The sequence below is a fragment of the Rutilus rutilus genome, assembly GCF_951802725.1.
Source record: "Rutilus rutilus genome assembly, chromosome: 19".
Lineage (NCBI taxonomy): Eukaryota > Metazoa > Chordata > Actinopteri > Cypriniformes > Leuciscidae > Rutilus > Rutilus rutilus.
The window spans coordinates 10,895,937-10,917,544 of record NC_140232.1 but is presented as its reverse complement, the minus strand read 5'-3'; the positions used below and the strand labels follow the sequence as shown (position 1 = coordinate 10,917,544).

General features: G+C 36.2%; 2 protein-coding genes and 1 long non-coding RNA gene across 3 annotated transcripts in view; 1 reads left to right on the top strand and 2 right to left on the bottom strand.

Annotated features, from left to right (window-relative positions):
- Positions 1 to 4,334: 4,334 nt before the first annotated feature.
- Positions 4,335 to 7,887, bottom strand: LOC311278087 (GTPase IMAP family member 8-like). The gene is made up of 4 exons (XM_084388668.1): positions 7,682 to 7,887; positions 6,624 to 7,319; positions 5,829 to 6,518; positions 4,335 to 5,725 (listed from the first exon to the last, which is right to left on the bottom strand). Exons 1-4 carry the CDS (start codon positions 7,713 to 7,715, stop codon positions 5,628 to 5,630), a joined length of 1,518 nt encoding a protein of 505 aa, XP_084244794.1. The 5' UTR covers positions 7,716 to 7,887; the 3' UTR covers positions 4,335 to 5,627.
- Positions 7,888 to 11,406: 3,519 nt separating this feature from the next.
- The window catches only part of adamts13 (ADAM metallopeptidase with thrombospondin type 1 motif, 13), a 27,363-nt gene continuing 17,161 nt past the window's right edge, over positions 11,407 to 21,608 (top strand). The window contains exons 1-19 of the mRNA XM_084388424.1: positions 11,407 to 11,648; positions 12,269 to 12,335; positions 12,505 to 12,773; positions 12,880 to 13,042; positions 14,777 to 14,910; positions 15,399 to 15,482; positions 15,568 to 15,692; positions 15,923 to 16,069; positions 16,168 to 16,302; positions 17,351 to 17,501; positions 18,229 to 18,333; positions 18,602 to 18,750; positions 19,004 to 19,067; positions 19,567 to 19,693; positions 19,772 to 19,920; positions 20,062 to 20,182; positions 20,276 to 20,356; positions 21,146 to 21,327; positions 21,452 to 21,602. Of these exons, the coding sequence (XP_084244550.1) occupies positions 11,553 to 11,648; positions 12,269 to 12,335; positions 12,505 to 12,773; positions 12,880 to 13,042; positions 14,777 to 14,910; positions 15,399 to 15,482; positions 15,568 to 15,692; positions 15,923 to 16,069; positions 16,168 to 16,302; positions 17,351 to 17,501; positions 18,229 to 18,333; positions 18,602 to 18,750; positions 19,004 to 19,067; positions 19,567 to 19,693; positions 19,772 to 19,920; positions 20,062 to 20,182; positions 20,276 to 20,356; positions 21,146 to 21,327; positions 21,452 to 21,602 (2,500 nt within the window). The 5' untranslated portion in view covers positions 11,407 to 11,552. The remainder of the gene's footprint in view (positions 11,649 to 12,268; positions 12,336 to 12,504; positions 12,774 to 12,879; positions 13,043 to 14,776; positions 14,911 to 15,398; positions 15,483 to 15,567; positions 15,693 to 15,922; positions 16,070 to 16,167; positions 16,303 to 17,350; positions 17,502 to 18,228; positions 18,334 to 18,601; positions 18,751 to 19,003; positions 19,068 to 19,566; positions 19,694 to 19,771; positions 19,921 to 20,061; positions 20,183 to 20,275; positions 20,357 to 21,145; positions 21,328 to 21,451; positions 21,603 to 21,608) is intronic.
- Positions 18,168 to 19,657, bottom strand: LOC311277937. The gene is made up of 3 exons (XR_014625355.1): positions 19,543 to 19,657; positions 18,634 to 18,690; positions 18,168 to 18,303 (listed from the first exon to the last, which is right to left on the bottom strand). It is a non-coding gene; the product is annotated as an uncharacterized lncRNA (long non-coding RNA).

The following is a 21,608-nucleotide window of genomic DNA, read 5'->3' as shown; positions in this document are numbered from 1 at the left end:
GCTGGAATCCACATAAATGTTACCTGCAAGTTCATATTTTTAATTCTGTACAATGTTTCATAGATCTCATTTACTATATCTTGCCTGCTGTTAGATGTAAATGACTGCAATGACATTAATGCAAAGCATGAGTCTGTACATAAAATAACTTTTTTAATTTGTAATTCTTCTACCTTCTGTAATGCTGTTACAACTGCCAACATCTCGACTGTATACACTGATAGATGATCTGAAGTCCTTCTCTTACCAGAAACATGCAATGTAGGAACACTAAAACCAAAACCTGCTTTCCCTGTATTAGGATCCTTGGATCCATCTGTATATATTTGAACATATGTTTGATATAGTGTTTGTATTCTATCTTCCACCAGTACAGCAATATTTCCAAATCCTTTTTGACCCTGCATTTTTTCCAGGAAATATAAATCTACTGACACTGGAGGAAACAACCAAGGTGGTGTCACTGATAATGGCACTGTCGGGATATATCCACCTTGATTTAATGTCATGTCTCCAGCTATTTCCTCACATCTCCATGCAAATCATCCCCGTTTAGCTCTTTCACTCTCCCAACATGGGAGAAGTATCTTAGTTGTAGGATGTCGATCCCCAGAATGCCCTTGTAAATGTATCCAGTACTGCATCATTAACTGCTTACGTCTAATGTGCAGCGGCATTTCCCCCATCTCAACCTGAAGAGCAGCCACAGGAGTTGTTTTCACAGCCCCACAGCATAGCGTCTTAGAGCTTGAGCTTGCACCACATCCAACTTCTTTAATGACGTTTTTGCTGCCGATCCATAAGCAATGCACCCGTAATCCAATACCGATCTTATCAATATACACATTTTTACTAGCAGCCCTACTTGCCCCCCATTCTGACCCTGTTAAGCATCTCATCACATTTAGTATCTTTTTACACTTGGTATTTATCCTTCTGATATGTTCATTCCATGTTAACTTATCATCAAACCACATACCCAAAAACCTAAACACTTTTACTTGCTCTATATCTTGCCTATACATCTTTACCTGAGCCTCAACCCCTCTCTTTCTAGAGAAAACTACTGTCTTGGTTTTCCCAATTGCAAACTTGAATCCCCATGCAATTGACCATCTCTCCACCACATTAATTGCCTCTTGTATTTTACCTTTAATATGATTAATGTTCCTTCCCCTTTTCCATAAGGCTCCATCATCAGCAAACAGTGACTGTCCGATATCCCCCTGTACTTGTGAAAAAACATCATTAATCATTATGGAAAAGAGTATAGGGCTAATAACACTGCCCTGAGGAGTACCATTCTCTACCATGCATCTTCTTGAAACAGCTGTCCCAATTCTTACTTGTATACTTCTCTCATCCAAGAATCCCTTAATCCAATTATATGTCCTACCTGCTATTCCTATCATTTTTAATTTTATCATTACTCCCTCCTTCCAAACCATATCGTAGGCTTTTTCTACATCAAAGAACACTGCCATTACAGATTCTTTATTAACTTGAGCTTTCCTTATCTCTGTTTCCAAACACATAACAGGATCCATCGTTCCTCTACCCCTCCTAAATCCACTCTGATGAGGTGATAAAATTCCTCTACTTTCCATATAAAAGGATAATCTATCTGTAATGATCCTTTCCATTATCTTTCCTATGTGACGTAAGTGCTATTGGTCTATAATTCATTGGGCTTGACAAATATTTCCCTGGTTTCCTGATAGGAATAATTACTGCTTCTTTCCACCCAGCTGGCAATTTCCCTAAATCCCATACTTTATTATAAAACCCCAGCAACTTTGTAGATGCTAAAACACCTAAATGTTCTATCATTACGCAGCATAGAATGACGGAATCCACAAGGCTTTGTAGATAAATGTAAATATAGAACATATATATGCGAGTAAATATAGCTAAAAGAAAGTCGTTTCGATGTTATAGGTCCCTTTCAAATGAGTGTGAAGTTGTCATTTGCAGTTCAAAGTTTTGTCCGTAAGTATTTATCTTAAGGTTTTTTTATATATATATATTTATTAACCTTATTATTAAACGAATTATATAAAACTATGTTGTCAGTGCACTACAAATAAGCTGGTTCTGTCTTTATTTTGTAATTAAAACTGATAACAGATCCTAAGAGTCCTAAGATTTTACAATAAGGGCTCATTAGTTAACATTAGTTATTGTTTTAATTAACATGAACTAACAATGAGCAATACGTTTGTTACAATATTTATTCATCTTTGTTAATGTTAGTTAATAAAAAATTCTGCTGTTCATTGATTGTTCAAATTAGTTATCAGTGCATTAACTAATGTTAACATACAACATTTGATAATAAATGTTGAAATTAACATTAACTATAAGATTAATACATGTGGTAAAAGTATTGTTAATTCTTAGTTCATGTTAATGAAACCTTATTGTAAAGTGTTTCTGAAGTGATTCTTTATCTTGTAAGGCAGGCAAAAACACACACCTGACACACACACACACACACACACACACACACACACACACACACACACACACACACGCACACACAGTGAGATCAAAGAGAGTGAGATCAAAGTTGGAGACTGATAGTTGAGCCAGAAAATTCAACATTTACAAAAAAGTCACATCTAAACTGTTACAGAAAGTAGTCTTTGATTATGTCGAAATATAAATGCAATAGCTAATAAAAGTAATTGATTATGTCTGAAGTTCTCAGCAACAATATAGGCCTATGCTGCCATCAAGGGGTTATACTATGCATTACATTTGATTTTATTTATTTATTTCAACCACATAGCATGAAATCTGCATATTTGTACTTGCACACAATGCATTAATTATATAAAAAAGAATAAAAAGTTTTTTACTTTTTATTTGTATTACTTTATATAGAAATAAATGCATAAGTTATTATTTAGAAGATCTATGTCAGCCACACGTCACAAGTCTCGTCTCCAGTCTCCAGTCTCGTTCCCGCTGTTTCATCACCACTCTGCTTAATAAACTCTGTTTGCACTTTAATACCTGTCTGTCTCCTGTGTTGTGACAATATGAGACACTTCCCCTATTTGTCATATCTAATCCCTTGTCACCAACAACATTCAAGATATCAATACCTGATCGCAATTTAGCATCTTCAATATGGCATCATGTTGCGAAATTTTGGTGTGAATTGTATGACGCCCCTTTGAGCAGTACTTAAAATTGTAGAGCTTGATTCATAAAACCCACATTCAAACACAAATATCTGACTTCCTGTTAGTCGGAGCTAATTACTGTAAATTAGAAAGTTGTCTGGCTCAATGAGAACAATATATGTAGTGAGTTTGGTGACTGTAGGTAAAACTAACCCCCAACTTTAGTCAAAAGGTGGCGCTACTGAACCCCCTCCTACATTCCCATTTCACACAGCTATTATAACACGCTTCCTGTTTGCTTTTATCGCCATAAATTTGTTGCCCAAGTGCCCGAAATGTTGAAGAAAATGTACCTAAGGGAAACAATAGTGCCTTCTCCCTTTCAGTGTTTGGGCCCTAATTAGAACAGCAAAGAGTTAACAAATGTAGTGTCATGGCACAGAACATGCAAATCATGAAGTGTGATGACAGGCATTTTGCAAATAAGTAAATTTGTAGATACCAAAAATCACATACACACAAGGTATTGTCAATCACAATATACATTTATGGCAACAGATTGGATGTGGAGTAGATGAACTCAAAAACTGTCTTTAGAGATTGCTTATTAGCATTTTGGTCTTACACTAGACACATAACCCTAGATTGCTCCAGAGGTGATTATTACTGATACAAACAATAGGATAAGATCTGTCATGAGGTTGAGCTGATGGTATAAATAGTAAAGTTAACAAGTCAAGCCCATATTTACAATTTAAAACAAAACTTAAATTTGCAAGTAAATGAGTTACCATCCTGCTCTAAGAACTTTGATGTATAATGAAATATTATTGCATACAATGCTCTTGCTTTCTTTATTTTTCTACTTCTGTTTATTGTACCTCTGCAAGCCATCAGTGATCTTGATTTTATGCGAAAAGTCTTCTGAAAAAAGTATTTTTCTTTCACCTTTCCTTCATCTTTCACGGTGTAATACATTAAAAAATATATTTCAAATATTTCTGTGCATGTTTCAAGGATCTGAGAGTCATTTTCTGTTTGTTCTTACGTATTTGATACATTAATCTGGTTAATCAGCCTCATGAAAATTTCCATTAAAAAGTGATGAGGGTTTCAGAAAATGTCCAGTCTTATTGGTGATATTAGGACACTATTGTACATATGTGCATAAACTCATTCCCTTACTCAAGGTATGTTTTTATTCATAGCAGTTATTTTATTAATTTGAGCAGATTCAGATACATCAGGGCAAAAGAATTGAATAGGACTGAATAAAACAGACAATAATAAGTATTAGAACAGTTAATTGAGAATGTGAATCATGAAGGATGAAGAAACACAGTCATGATAGGCATTATGCAAATAAATAAGTTTGTAGATTTTGCAGAATACAATCAAGCTTTGTTGTGAAAATGAAAAATGAAAGAGCAAATAAAATAAATTTCTAGCACTCCAGTATTGGAGTGTATTAGATAATGTATATTATCAGTCACAATAACTTTGTATAATAGTGATTAATATTACAACAATATGAGTAGAACTGACAGGTTGAGCTGATATTTACAGTATTTTACATATATTATATTTTACAAAATATTTTTTTACTATAAAATTACTAAACAATCAAAGCCATATATCTAACCAAGTTGTGTTCCAAATTTGAAGTTGATATCACAAAAATTGAAGTTCCCATGAGATTTTGTTTATGCGTATTACCAAAAATAGCCACCGGGTGACATACATTCCATTTAATTTTTTATTGTATGCATTCTGCCATAACAAATGTAATACATTTCTGTCCAAATATCACTTCTGTCACAAAATATGGAACCTTGAGACTCTGACCTTTCTGACAATATGTGTTTTGTTCAAGATTAGAAAAGGTTTTGATCATAAATGATGATGGGCAAAGAAAATAAAAATCCTGTTGCTCTGCCACACTTGACGGCGTGTTTCTTGAAACATAAAAGCCTAAAATGCCATTATATTACTATCTTTAGCTATTTAGTTTTTTTTAGTTTTTGAATGCAGAACGAATGTATTTAATGGCATACTTTAAAAAAAATAGAAGATTCAATATACAAAAATATTTTATTTTGATTATGTTTTTAAATAAATTAGTATTATAGTTAATATTTTCTGATTTTCATAGTATGTGTATGAATTCTGGTACTTTTACATTTTTTACCTTTAAGTGACATAACCATTTGTTAGAGGTCGATATTTTAAAAATGATGGGATGTGTTAAAAAAAAAAAAAAAAACATTGAGTGTGGTTACTAGCAACATACGGAGATCAGAAATGCAAACAACATTTTTTTCAAATGCCTTTTTCTTGGTGGGGCAGTTAAAGGGTTAAAAACATTTTTAAATTTGCAAGTAAATTTGCTCTCATTATTATCATGAGTATGAAATATATGATTGCATGCAATGTTATTGTTTTCTTTATTTTTCTCTTTCCGTTTTCTGTATTTTCTTCTTCAAGCCATCAGTGATATTAGTTTTGTTTGACACGCTCCGAAATGTCCTCTGAAAAGTCTGGCAATTGCCAGTAGTCACACTCCGTGTCCATATTGTCGATATAGTCCATAAGCACTATAGGAAGAAAACCGATATTTATAAAATCTTGTATAAAAATGTTATATTGACTGACAGTAATCAAATCATTGTTCTACAAGGACTTTGTCAGGTTACTTACTCTCAGGTGGAACTATATCAGCGCTTCTTCTCCCTAACATGTCTTGGTCTGACGTGTTAGATTCCCATCCACTGTCACTGTCAATGTCCACCATTTCTTCTTCCACAGGTGTCTGCTCAGTGTTCACTCTGGCCATCATCTCCACTTTCTCCATCAACTCTCTGACCTGTTTTCCATCATCCTGCTCCATGTTGTTTAGTACGTGATACCTGTTTCCACATTTATTGATCAGCCACTGTAGATTCTCTCCTTCACTCTCAATGTGCTCTTCAATAATTGGGGTCCCCATCCATTCGCCCCTGCTGAACACCACTATACAGGATTTCCAGACATTTCGACCCAGGAGTTTCATGTGCTCCTTGACAGACCTCCTATGTGCCTTACTAAAGGCGGCACCAGACCGCAGAACCAGCAAAACTGCATGAGGTCCTGGTGGACACATAGTAGCACTTGCCTTGATCTCCTGCTGGATTGACTCTGGTGTCTCATGTACTGACGCGTACGGCCACCATCCAGGAGTGTCAATTAAAATGACTTTTCTATTGTCAACCTCTCCTTCACTCATCACACACTTTTTAGACCAGCTGACGTCTTGTTTATTTTTCAGGATAATGTTCATGACTGAGGTCTTCCCAGAATTTTTTCCACCCATCAAGACAATCCTTAACTCTGGAAAATCACAACTTTTCTCTGCAGAAAAAATAGAGAGTTGAGTTGGTTATATTGCATACATAATTATGTATCTTCTATTAATTGTAAAAATAATAATAAAAAAAGTTCATATATGCACAATACCTGTTAAATATTCATTCATGGTTTGCAATGTTTTTTTCTCTCTCTCCTCTGCTTGTTTCTTCACAGTCCTTCTCTTTTCCTCCATATCCTCAAGCAATCGACAGTCAATTTGAAAGCATTGTCCTTCATGCTTAGCTACCAAGATTTCTATCTCATGAAACAGTTTTTCTACATTTATCCCCCTTCTGTCAGTATAATTGAAGACATGCACTCTATTTTCACACTTCTTTATTACAAAATCAAGCTCTTTCCCTGCTCTCTTAATTAGCTGTTCTGTATCTGCATGTCTTTGCTCTTTGTTGTTATACATGAGCAGAACGATGGTGTGATTCCAGATCTGCTCACCCAGAATCTCCATGTGTTCAACCACACTGTTTAGGTGCATGTCTGTGAATGGTGTGTGTAGATTGATGACTAAAAGGAAGGCATGTGGAGCAGGACACAGTTTTAAACTGTGCACAATCTCCATCTGTATGTATTTTGCACTCTCAGCCAGTGGGAAGCTTTTCCACCATCCTGGTGTCATTACTAAAGTGACAGACCTGCCCTGATTCGTCCCGTGTATCTTCTTATTCTCAACTATCTCTTTTCCCACTTTACACTCCTTCTTATCAATAATAGTATTTGCTGCATTGCATTTGTACTCTGCTTTACTACCTATTATAATGACCTTTATTTCTGGAAGAGCTGGACAATCTACAAGAGAAAATAAAGGAATCATTAATTATCACTTGCAGTTAACAGCGAAAATGAATTAAGATTGATCATCATATTTCAAATGTCTAGTTAAATATATAGATTGTGAATTTTTCATGTACATGTGGTTTGTAGTTTTTATTTTGAAAGCCTTTTAGACGTACATAGACAGTCAATGTGGGACTTTGCCTTGCATTGTTGTTTTGAGTTTGCTATCAGATTACATTCCTTCATATTTTGACAAGGTTTCCCAGCATTGCAGAGTGAAAATGGAAACTTGTACATATAAACATATAAAGTATGTTTGTTATATAAGGTTTGTTTAAAATTTGTATTAAATGTACGACATTACGAAAACTCACTCTCATGACGATCTGAGTCCTCTCCTGTCTCCATAGACTGAAGTTCTTGAAGTTTGCTTCAATGTCTTTCTGTCACTCCTCTTTTCTCACTCTCAATCTCCTTTTTTCTTAGTTTTTAGTTTCTCAGTTCTCTGCTTTTTATAACAATAATGAATCTTTAAGCATTTTATGTCTGTTCTTGTGCATTTACTCCCGGTGTCTGTACTGATTAACCTGATGAACTGGTTTATCAACAGATTCCCGATGAGGGACTTAAAGCTCCACCCCCATGATTGTTTTGCAAAGTGTTAGCCTACTTTAAAAGGGCATTTTATAAGAAAGTTGTTGTTGTCTTTTTTCTACTTGGGTGAATCTGATGACATGGAACGGTTTTTATTATACTGGAAATGAAATGATACTTCAGTTAATACAAAGGTACAGAATAATAATTTCTTAAGCCTGTTCTCTCAAGTGAGCTGTGTTGAACTTTCACTTTCTTTATTTCATAAACACGGAATACACACTGGCAAAATATTTTCAATTCGGGAGTTCTGTTGGAGGGGAACAGAAAGACATTTAGGTAACTGGGAGCCAGCACGTCCAGAATAACAACTCAGTCAATCTCCAATAATGCCAGTGGTTCCTTAACCGGTAACCAAAAAGACTAACACAGCTTCCTCAAGGTTGGATTTGGCCAGGCTCTAACTATAAACAGGAGAGTCCTCTCAAAACAACAAGATAATGCGTTCTTTCTCTCAAGGAGAGCTACACTTTAGTCTAACTGGAAAGTAAGGCTTTAACAAAGAAATGGTCCCTTAAACTATTGGCTTCAATGACCCCTATATGTTTGAACATGTTGAAGACCTTTCTCAAACACAAAACAAGTCCCTATTTCATTTCTGGAAGCCGGGCTAAATAAGCAAGCACTGTTACTGCATTAAGATATCAAATACAGACATTAAAGAATGGCCGCCTACACCGTTTGCTCCACCCTGGTCCCTTCTGCCTTTGGTCTGCCCTTCACCTACTCTCCGTCCTCCTCCTGAGTCCCCTCCCTCCCTCCCAAAGACACAAAGACTGGAGGTAAATGCTCTAGCTAGCATACTGCTCCCAATTAGTGACAAAATAAAACCAACACTTTCCTATTTACATGTTTTGATTTGAAAAGTCACATCGTATACAAATAACAAGGTCACATGTGACACAGCCATCTTCTAAACGTATACATACTGGGAACTATATTCTCAGAAGGCGAAGCACTGCTACTTCGGCGGAATGATTTACACCAACTCTGAGCGAACTCTCTGCTCCTCACCACGGGACCTCTCAGGTGTTGCGAGCTAATCACTCCGCCCATGTAGCAGTGCTTCGCCTTGCTTTACGGCACAACGTCACATACATCAACAACATATGAAGCAGCCTCTGGAAGACACTAACACGCATTTCAGACATGAATCATGGTAGAGTCACACGGAAGAGTGCAGAGACGGCTCTGCGTGAGTGGTATTTACGACAGTAACGTTAAATACAAGTACTCCACAGCAGCTCCAGGGTTCACTGTTTGAGAAAAACGGAAACTGCATAGTGTGCCTTTAAATCTTCAGTCAGTTTGTAAGTACATTCACCAAGGCTGGCACACTGTCACACTCACTCCACGAGTTTCACACTGTCAGAGCTCATCTATCTGAAATTGGAGGACTTTTGCTGTATAAGGACAGAATAGTGATTCCAGGTTCACAGAGACATGAGGTGTTACGTCAGCTTCACACAGGTCATCAAGGTCTCACTAAATGCAAGGAAAGAGCTAACATGTCGGTATGGTGGCCTGCATGGTATTGGCAAGAACATCACAAAAATAGTCGAGACGTGTGAGTTTTGCCAAGTCAACAAGCCCACACAAAAGAGAGAGCCTCTGATGGTTACATCCCTTCCCAGCGGTCCATGGCAAAAGATTGCGGCTGACATCTGTGAACTAAATGGCAAGAAATACCGAATAGTTGTGGACTATTATTCTTGTGATATTGAGATTGCTCAACTACAAGCCATCACAAGCCAGTAGGTCACACATCTGAAAAAAATGTTTATTCGATTGGGGATCCCATATGAACTTGTGACAGACAATGCCACTCAGTTCACGGCCACTGAGTTTGCAGAGTTTAAAACAACATACAATTTCACTCACACTATGTCCAGCCCTCATTATCCGCAGGCTAATAGTGCCACCGAAAGGAGTGTTGCTATTGCAAGTGGATGCTCAGACAGCCAGAGCTCTTATGAGCTATCGTTCTACACCTATCAGTGCTACTGGGCTAAGCCCAGCTCAACTTATGGACGCCATCAGAACAACGGTTCCGATGCTGCCAAATAACCTTCTACCAAGTCCAAATGACTATGAACAAGTCAGAAGGAAGGATAAACAAACCAAGCAGGCTTACCAATACTTCTACAACCGACGCTACTCAGCACGTAGTTTACCCGACTTACATCCAGGACAAAGCGTGAAAGTCAAGTTGGATGGAGAAAAAGGATGGAAAACATCTGCAACGGTCATCGAAAAAGCTTCTGAACTCAGGTCATACATTGTACAAACAAAAGAAGGTACAATCTCTCATCGGAAAGAACCGGAGACACATCCAGAGTGTTCCTGAGACGACAGAAACACCTGAAACACCCGACAGACAGATTGTACATGGAAACAGTGAATTAACTGATGGACCCTCTCTTGAGACTGATTTAACTTCAAACTCTATGAATGGGTCTAATACCTCACCTCTCATCACACCACACACACGTACACCCACCTGCAAGAGAACTCTTGCTGGTAAAGAAGTAAAAGCCTGCAAAGTTTCAGGATTACGTGTTGGGCTAGGTGATAATAACTACCATGCTGATGTAAGTAGTTTGTTCGACAATTGCGTATATTGAATAAAAGAGACTCTGAGTTCATCATCATGTTGTCAGCTCAATATCATGACAGTATGCTAAAGTTATAACACACTTCCTGTTATCCTTTTTTCACCATAAAGTCATTTCAACTCCATGGCTAAACCGTTTGAGATATCAAAAATCTGCTCTTAATTCAGCATCCTCGATGTGTTGGCTTCATGCTGACTGAGTTTGGTTGAGATTGGATGAATTCACTCTGAGTATATAAAAAATAAAAATAAAAAAAAAATTTCAAACTTGCAGCTCGGAAGTTGTCCGGCTCGATGATATATGTGTACCGTGGTTCATACATATACATGCTATGTAATGTAACAAAGATTTCAGGTTTTCAATAACCTGTAGGGCTTCACTCTTCTAGGGCTTGGACCCTAATTACTAATTATTATGCCTCAAAGTAAGGCTCGATTTCTAATTATTAAAATGATATGTTTGACAACACTGAAAATCATTGTCTCAGAAAGTTTAAACAGCTTCTGAATATGATCAAGTAATTTGATAAATTGACTATTGGTTTTTAAAGTATTTATTTAATGCAGTGTCCACCCTCCTTGACTAGTTCAACATCATGTTCCATAGTGTGATTTTTAATTTGTTCACACATGAGAATTCTCTTCCAGTTTTCTGGCAATGTCACAAATCAATAAAACAGGCATCAACAGTGAGCCAACCACATCACAGCTTGTTACCTTCTACACAGATCATGGTGTGTCAACAAATATCGTCTGTCATTCATCAACTCAGTGCTTCAGTGGGGCTTCTCCATGCTGATCAATAACCTTTCTTGTTTAACTTTTCTAAACAAGCAGAATGTGAGACATTGGTCTATGAACAGGACATTTTCAATCAGCTTCAAACGTTTGTCAGTCAGAATTGCGGTGGTATGGTAGACTGGTCACTATTAAATCCTGCCTGGTTCAGCTACATTTGTTAAGTCCTGTGCTTCAAGATGTGGTCAAACATGAGGACTCTGATCTGCGTTTTTCTAGTTCCTGGCTTGTTAAAAACAACAGCTCTACTGATTTCACAATGCACTTTGCAGAAGGTAAGTGCTTTTTAGCTTGGAAAAAGGCAAATTTATGACCTATTTCAGGATGTTTACCAATTTTAGAAAATATTTTAGTCCAAATGTACAAGGAATTTCACTCACTGTTGTCATTAACATAATAAAACAATAAAGTAATAAAGGTACATGAAGAAGGGGCACTTCCTTTTAAAAGTTTGGGATCAGTAATATTTGTAATGTTTTTGAAAAAAGTCTCTTATGGTGACCAAGGCTTCATTTCTTCATCAAACATACAGTTAAAACAGTAATATTAAGAAATATTATAAAATAATTTCAAGTGTCTGTTTCAGCAGCCAGTGTCACATGATTCTTCAGAAATTATTCTAATAGCTGATTTGCTGATAAAAACAAACAAAAAAAACACATTTTTTATCAATGTTGAAAACAGTTGAGCTGCTTAATATTTTTTGTTGAAACGGTGATCATTTCAGGATTCTTTGATGAATAGAAAGTTGTGTAAACAGTAGTGTAAATTAATATTTTTTTAATACATTTTATTAAAGGATTTGACCGTTGCTTGTTGCCATCCTTTTACAGTATTTTTTTTAATGGTATTGTTTTGTTCAAAATCGAATTGTATTTTGTCTTTTTCTTCTCAGGATTTTTTAGACTCACTGAAACCTCAAGATTTATTTTATTATTTTGATACTATTTCCACTAAATCAGGTGAGTCTGATTCAGATATTGTGAAGTAGTGATCACGAATAAGGAGTCAAAAGGTTTACAGATAGGTTATTAGGTTCATACATACACATTAGAGGTTTTAAAAGACTTGAAAAAGTCAGTACATTTAAACTAAACATGTACCTTGACATTAGTAGTTTGTTCTCCTCAGTGCCTCACTTTGAGCTGGTGTGGGTGAATTGCTTGAGGAATGAGTCTTTCGGAGGGCTGTGGAGGTGCTCGTTTCAGACCGAAGGAGAGATATTTGAGTTGGGCCAGCACAGAGATGAACAACCAGTGTCCTGTCCCACAAGTCTGGAGATGGTGATCAACTCAACGGTCAGTGTGGTGAAGAAGAGGGAGGACATGTGCTGCGAGCAACTGAAGTTACTGAGACCAGCACATACAAGAACTCTTCTCCCTGTCTGCCATGGCAAATTAGTACGATTTTTTTTTTTACTATGCTCAATGTTTGTCCCATATACAGTATTTGTGGCTAGATATAGCCTACTGTAGTATACTAATTTTAATCTAATTTTGTCCTCAGCAAGGTCTGATTCAGTCAGGGGAGAGGAGGCTGTGCATTCGCCCAGTGCTTCAAAAACACATAGACCATCTGAAGGATCTTACTATGGATTTACCTTCTGGTGTACCTCACCTGCTATTAACCCACACATTACCAGTGAGGACACATCTTAAACAGCCCAAGAGTGAGTGAACAATATACTGGTTATATATACACACAGTGTACTACCATATCACTGAACATAAGCCTATCACTAGCCTGCAGTCCACAGCAATACATTTTGCAATTGAGCTTCATTCACATGCAGGGCACTACTTCACTTTTCATCTTTTTCAATGTCATACACCATGAGTGCCATGTTTGTTTGTTTTTTACAGTGTTTAAAAAAAATCTGCTTTAATATAGAGATATATTAAATGTAATAAATGTATTAAACAAACGGGTTGCATCATTACGCCAGTAGGTGGTGACAAGTGACTGTCTTTAGTCAAGTCAAGTCAAGTCACCTTTATTTATATAGCGCCTTTTACAATCTAGAAGAAAATAGCGTCACAGTCCAGCTTAAGTAAATTCAGTGATGGTTCATTTTTGTAGTAAAAAAGTTTAGTTTATATATATATATATATATATATATATATATATATATATATATATATATATATATATAGCCTCTCTTGACTATATCAGTTCAGTTCTCATATAATGGTGTCAATGCAGGCAGAATAATATTGTTGAATATTAAAATTAAATGTCCCCAACTAAGCAAGCCAAAGGCCAGACAGTGTGGCAAGGAACCAAAACTCCATCAGGTGACAGAATGGAGAAAAAAGCCTTGGGAGAACCCAGGCTCAGTCGGGGGCCAGTTCTCCTCTGACCAATAACCGAACAGTGTATGATTATGATTCAGGCAGCATTACAGGTCAGAAGTCAGATTGGTTTGGAACAATCAGAATATTATCCAGTTCCATCTGGTTGAAGATCGGAGTCACGCCCGTATGGAGACGGGTTTGTTGAGAATCAGTGCTGATGGCTGTCGTGTCGATGAGGCCTTCACAGGGGAGAGTCTAGTTGACACAATCTCTTCTGACACTTCCATCTGATCTGGATACAGCCCAAAATAAACAGAAAGACTAACATTAGAGTAGATGCCAATCAAACGATTTGTTTGAGGATTGAAACAAGTCATGGGCTGTGTCCTAAATTGCACACTCTCTATTGCAGTCTCTTGAGAAGGTACTTATTTTGAATAAGTAATTCCTTCACGACAGTGTGTAGTATTAAATAATGGGTAACCTTTAGATTACAGCCCGGAAAGTATTGGGCAATTAAGATGAATTTACAGTGTAAATTTCGGTACCTATAAAGTACTTACATCATGTAAGTATAAGGGAACAATAAGTAATGTTTTGGGAATAAAGGGGTAACAACCAGGAGAATTAACAAATAATATAATAATATATATAAATAACATAAGTATTATAGAACTAAGGGGTATTTATTCTACTTTTATGATACAACAATCTTACATTTGGGAGCAATTTAACGAGAACATAAACTGCATACCTTTTTGTAATAATGGTGTACCAATACATACTGTATAGGCTTTTTAAAAATTACAGGGTACACATCTATGCATTTATACAGTTTTGTTATATCAAAAGCGCAGATGTTTTAGTTTGGGCTTACATGTTTCAAGGCAAATGAAACTAAAACTATTGCTATTAATGTAAAAAAAAATGTGACATTGCGGGCCGTAAATGAAAGTGGCGCTTGTAACCCGCTTGTTCCATGTAGTTACAGGGTAAGTACATTAAAAATACATACACAATCTAATGTCACTGTCTCTGAAACCTTTATTTGAAAAAAGTATGCAATTTTGGATTATCATTTCCTTCAGTTTTATCTGCTTCTATCTAAGGTCAGTTCAGGTTACGGAGGACACCTCTTGGGTCAGAGGTCAAACATCTGGAGCTAGCAGTGGTGGTGGGTCCAGATGTTTATGATGTTCATAGGCAAGACACTGAGAGATACATCCTAACCAACCTCAACATCGTATGTGTGTGTTTAATCTATGTTTTCAAGACATTGTATGTGAACAGTGTTGGGGAGGAACTAGTTACATGTAACAGAGTTATGTAATTTAATTACAAAAATAAATGTAACTGTAACAGTGGAAAATGTACAATTTTTATATCAGTTGCTATTCTGATGCTTTTGATTGGCTGTCTTGTTGCACCACGTCTGTCAATTACAAATCCACATTGCTGCTGAAAGCTTTAGTTTTCCACCATGGCGAGTGATAAAAATGCGTTCCAGTGCTGGAAATTAGAAAAGTAATCAAAAAGTAATCTGTTACATTAATAAAGTAATTAAAATGGTTAAACTACTTATTACATTTTAAAAAGTATTACTTATTACATTTCCAAAGTAACTTTCCCAACACTGTATTTGAATATATGCTTATGTACAATACATTTGATATTCAAGGTATGGAATAGGATTAGTGCATATTAAATACTTTCTGTTGCAAATACTTGCAGGCCTCAGAGCTTCTGAGAGATGTTAGTCTCGGTGCCAATATAAGAGTTCATCTTGTCCGTATGGTCATTCTCACAGAGCCAAAGGTAACAATGTCTGTTTGACCTAATGCTGTACACAACAGCCATTATATTAATCCACATGGACAATACAGTTTATTTTAATCCACAGCCAGACATCCAGATCTCTGAAAACATCACCTCTTCTCTAAAAAGTGTGTGCGAGTGGGGTCAGAAGGTCAACCCTGATGCTGACTCTAACCCTTTACATGCAGATCTGCTGTTATACATTACCAGGTGTGGTCAAAAACCATAGAGAGCATTATTAACTAAACTCCTCTTTATTGTGCAATTTGGACTAATATAGTGCAGACAGTATGGATCTTTCCTTATGTATGTTATAAAGTAATGCCTAAAACTCTTAAATTCAACTCATTTTTGGAGCAAGCTGTTAGATATCTTAAACTCAAGAATATCAAGGGTTTCTGCAAACTTGCATTTTAGTAACTCTCTTTGACATCATTAAGGTTTGATCTGGTGTTACCCAATGGGAATAAACTTGTGAGAGGTGTAACTCAGCTGGGAGGAGTTTGTTCCACTCGGTGGAATTGTGTGATTACAGAGGATACAGGCTTTGATCTCGGCATCACCATCGCTCATGAGATTGGCCACAGGTAAGCTTGAGAAAGTTGATTTCCAATGAAACTCTCATGGAGTTATACTGCCATGCTTAAATGTAAGTTACAATTATTGTAAATTATGGTCTTTTCAGTTTTGGCATAAATCATGATGGAATAGACAACACATGCAGCTCTAGTGGCTTTATGATGGCATCTGACGGAGGTTATAACAGTGTCGATCTGACCTGGTCCCAGTGCAGCAGGGCTCAGCTCCACAACTTCTTCAGGTGTCACTCAATTTCTGCATCACAAACATATGCAGCCTCCAAAAGACCATATTAAAAATGCTGCAATTGTGCTTTTAATGCATTTTTTATTGCATTATTTAATGGATTTTAATCCAATCTAATTTAATGTAATTGGTTTCTCTACAAAATGTATTATCAATCTAACCATTTATAAAAAAAAATTAATAGGACATTAATTTTAGAATGTTGGTTGTTGAAAACACCCTCCTAAAATATTGGTTTATTTCCTGATCAGATATATATTTTTTTTATGTCTCAGATGTTTGGACCCTTCTGTATTAGTGAATCTCAAAAAAAAAAAAAAAAAAAAAAAATTAGGATTAATTTCTTTAAAACATAAATAATAATAAATAAATAAAAAGAATCAACATCACCAATTGACCTATTCACCAATAAAATGTCCAGAGAACCATTTTGGTTCCGGTTCATTTTAGTGTTTTATTTATTTTATTTTATTTATTGTATTTTATAGTAACCCATTTTAAACCTACCAATCAAAGGTTTCAGGTCAGTAATATTTATTTAGTAAATAAATAATACTTTTATTCAGCAAGGATGCGTTAAATTGATTAAAAGTGACAGTAAGGTCTTTTGTATTCTTACAAAATTGTCTTTCAAATAAATCCTGTTCTTTTGAACATTCTATTCATAAAAAAAAAACGTATTACGGTTTCCACAAACATATTAAGCATAAGCAGCACAACTGATTTCAACATTGATAATGATAAGAAATGTTTCATATTAGAATGATTTCTTCTAAATTGTAATAACATTTCAAATTGTTAGTAATGGTACAATGTACTGTATTTTTTAATCAAATAAATAATGGTTTGGTGAGCATAAAATAATTATTTCAAAAACATTAAAAAATCCTACCAAAGATAATATTTATGCACTCTGTACTCCTTTCCCAGTTATCATGGCTAACATGCCCTTGGTATCATTAAAGTGTTATTTAAGTCCTCTGTAATATTCTTCATCATAAGGACATTCTTTATAACATGACTGTGTTGATTGTCTGCTATAGTGCTGGTAAGGCGGAGTGTGTTAAGGATGTGCCGGTACTGGGTGGTTCAGTGCAGGACTTGAGGCCTGGTCTGTTCTATGGAGTGGACGATCAGTGTCGTATAGCGTTCGGCAGCTCAGCCACTGCTTGTTCTTTCACTGATGATGATATGGTGAGTAAGAATGACCATCATAAGACATTTATCAGTGTAAATCATCAAAGAGCTAACTGCCATGCTAGCACTTTAATGACCTGAAAACGCTTGACCAACGCAGTTCTCTGTTTTGTGTTGACATGTTTCCTATTGATACAGGAAGTTTGGGTGTAATTAAGAGCTCAGCTATTTTTTTTTAAATACCTTGTAGGCTTTGGTTACATCACACCCATGAACATACATTTCCACTTATTCTAAATAAATAAAAATAATAAAAGAAATAATTTTCAAATAAATGCTGTATCTTTCTATTCATAGAAGGGGGAGTTTAAACTAAAAACTAAGAGCAGCACAACTATTTTCAACATTATTAATAATAATAAATGTTTATTGAGCAACAAATCAGCATATCAGAATGATTTCTAAAGGATCATGTGACACTGAAGACTGGAGTAGTGATGCTGAAAATTCAGCTTTGTCATTAAAGAAATACATTGCATTTTAAAATATAATAAAATAGAAAACAGAAATTTAAATTGTAATAATATTTCACAATATTACTGCATTTACTGTATTTTTGATCAAAGAAATACAGATTTGATGAGCATAAGAGACTTTAAAACCTTTATAAGGGATCTGTATCACATTTTGACTGCAATTTTTACTTTGTCAATACATATCTCACCCGGACATTCCACTGAGGATAATTGTGGTGACGTTTTGTTTTCTCTCTGGTGTCTTCAAGGCAAGCTGCCGTGTTCTGTCCTGCCATATCAACCCTCGTGACCGTAGCTCATGTACACGTCTCCTTGTTCCGCTCCTGGACGGGACAGAGTGTGGGCCTAGTCAGGTGACACACTGCTACGACCAACACTTATTTACATTGAATGAATATGCGTATACATCTTCATATTTCCTTGTGTTTTTTCATATTTTTTGGAATATGTTTGAGATTACAAAAAAAAATACCGACTGTCTTAATATATTACATGCAGATTTAAAAATGGATTTTGATTACATTCTTAGAACACCTAAATTTATCTTTTTAAACATTTTATACAACACAGAACATGAAAAATACAGATCTGTGTTACTGTTCTCTTTCTGTGTGGCTTTAGTGGTGTTTTAAGGGTCGGTGTGTGTCTCCTACTTTGGGTTCCTCCATGATGGTTCACGGCTCATGGTCTTCATGGTCTGAATTCTCTCCCTGCTCTCGAACATGCGGAGGAGGAATCACATTTCGCAGGAGGCAGTGCAATAACCCCAGGTGTGAGAGTGAGAATATGACAGGGACAGCTGGTGTTAGAAATAAGAGCATATGGTACAAAACTACTCAGATACCACACCAATATAAACACCAGCTATAAACTAAACAAAACAAAAAAATACTAAATTTGGTATGCCATATCCAACGTGACAGTATTGTGCATGTGCATTCATTTATGCATGAGTTTTTGCTGTGGTTATATATTAGATCCCACACTGATATATGTATTCAGAGTGATGTTTTTGTGTTTCAGGGCTGCCTTTGGTGGTTCCGTCTGTAAAGGACAGGACTTAGAAGCTGAACTTTGTAATCGGCAGGTAATAGCTACTGTTTACTTTGGGCCTCCATAGGTCATGTTAGTCAAATTAAGGGTTACATCTACATTGGCATGAGGCTGCAGGGATATATGTTTGCTGGCCTGCATTTTTGTCTTTCTTTTTGTTTTATTATTTGCTAAATAGCATTTATTCTTTCTGTGTAGATGTATGAGCATTGTTAAACAGGTTTCCTCTATTATTTTACTTCATATTTTGATGATTTTCTAACACTTTACGTTAATGTTGAAGTCATTAACATTAGTAGAGCACTGCAAGGATGACACAATTTTGAATGCCAACCTGGAAGTTAGCATCACCCTGGTTCCAAAACAACCTGTTTAATGGTCCGAGAGAGGGTGAAAAGTTTTCATGTAAACTGTCAAATAAATGTTACTACTGTTTTAGTGCAAGAAAGTTGAAGACATAACTTTAAATGACGTTACAAATTAAACCAAGTAAATTCATGGTGACATACCTGGCTTGCCGTTGTTTGTTACAGCCCTGTGAGTCGACTCAGCTGGAATTCATGTCTCAGCAGTGCTCAGCCACAGACCAGCAGCCTCTTTCAGTGTCTACAGACTCCAGATCAGTCTACACCTGGATACCTGCCGTCAGCTACACCTCAGGTCAACCTAGTAAAGGTCTTCCAGTTGAAGTTGTCCTTTGTTGTTTTCTCTGTTCTAATGTCTTTCTCTCCCTTCCAGGTGATGCTCAGTGTAAACTGATGTGTCGCTCACGTGAGCAGGACTTCATGGTGAGTCGTGGGTCTCAGTTCATTGATGGGACACGGTGTGAAGCTGGTAACACTGTGCCACGTGGTTCCATTTCTGCCTGCTTGGGTGGAAAGTGCCAGGTAATGCCACACACATAACGTAAACAAAGTTAACTTTTTTTAAAACTGAAATATGTTTCTGTCCACTTTGACTTTCAAATTGGGCAGTGAATGAATATTTAACAAGTATAATTTCTTCATATGGTTTACTTCCCTGGTTAGCTGTTTGGCTGTGATGGAGTAATGCATTCTGGGAAGTTGGAGGATGTGTGTGGGGTGTGTGGGGGAAATGGCTCCACCTGCCAGTTAATCTCAAACAGCTATTCAGGTGGAAAGGCTGGAGGTAGGTAGGGGTCATTTTCAGGCATATCCATTTGTCCAGTTATTTGCTTTCCTATATGCACAATAACCTCTTTTTGTCTTTTGTCTTTTCAAGAGTATGTCACTTTCCTCACCCTTCCTATGAAGGCCTCTCAGGTTCATGTGATTAACACAAAACCCGTTTTTACACACCTTGGTGAGTATAGCTACGTTTACACAACAGCAGAGTACAGTTGGGAATCCTGCAAGAAGGGCTAAACACTGTTGTTTACACAGTTTGGTGTTGAAGTTGTATTGTATGATGGAATTAAATTTAGCTGGATATTTCATGATTAAATAGTTTAGAATTTTTTAGAACTAATTAGAACTAAATTCCAAGTTAGAAAAGGGGATTGACTTCATACACACTCCCATTCAAAGGTTTGGAGTCGTTGTTGTTTTTTGCATTTTTAAAATATATATCTGATGTTCACCAAAGCTGCATTTATGTGTTCAAAACTACAGTAAAACAGTAATATTTTGAAACATTATTACAAATCTCACAATTTACTCAGTGTCACATGTTCCTTTAGAAATTATTCTAATATGCTGATTTGGTGCTCAAGAAACATTCATTATCAACGTCGAAAACAAATGCTTAATATATTCCTTTGAAATATTTTTGTTCAGGATTCTTTGATGAATAAGAAAGGACAGCATTTATTTGAAACAGAAATATTTTCTAATATTACATCTTTACTGTCACTTTTTGTTAAATTTAATGTATTCTTGTTGAATGTTAATTTATTTATTTAGATTAACAAATGCTTAATAAATGTCTTTTAACAAAAGGCCAATTTATATGTATCTATCTGTAAGTATTGTCTTTTTTCTGGCATTTGATACATTGAAAGACACACTGATGCCTATAATACAGTATAATGTTCAACCAAATAATAAATACAGTTCAAAGACTATATGAAAGAAATGTCCCTCCTTCCCGCAGCGGTGTTATTAAATGATAAATATGTGGTGTCTGGAGATGGAAGCCCAGGGCTAAGCATCACATACCCCTCACCTCTGGAGAAGAGCCCCATAATCTATAACCTCTACCTCGCACCTGACCACCAACCTCAAACCGAAGAGCTCACTATTTCTGGACCAGTCACAGACAAGATCCACATACAGGTGTGCAGCATCTGAATTATCATCTTTCTTTGTGTCTGCACCTTCATCGTTTATGACTTTCTGCATATGACTTCAGTATTCATTGTTACTTGTAACGAAAACTGTTTATTTGTAATTTTTTAAGGTGTTTCGGAAATATGGGCAAGAGTATGGAGACCTCACCAGTCCAAACATCACATACCAGTACTACTCATTTGATGCTGTTTCAGTGGAGAGAGCTGTTCAGGGCAGATGGTCCACTGTCATATCTACCTGCTCAGTAACCTGCGGTACAGGTAACG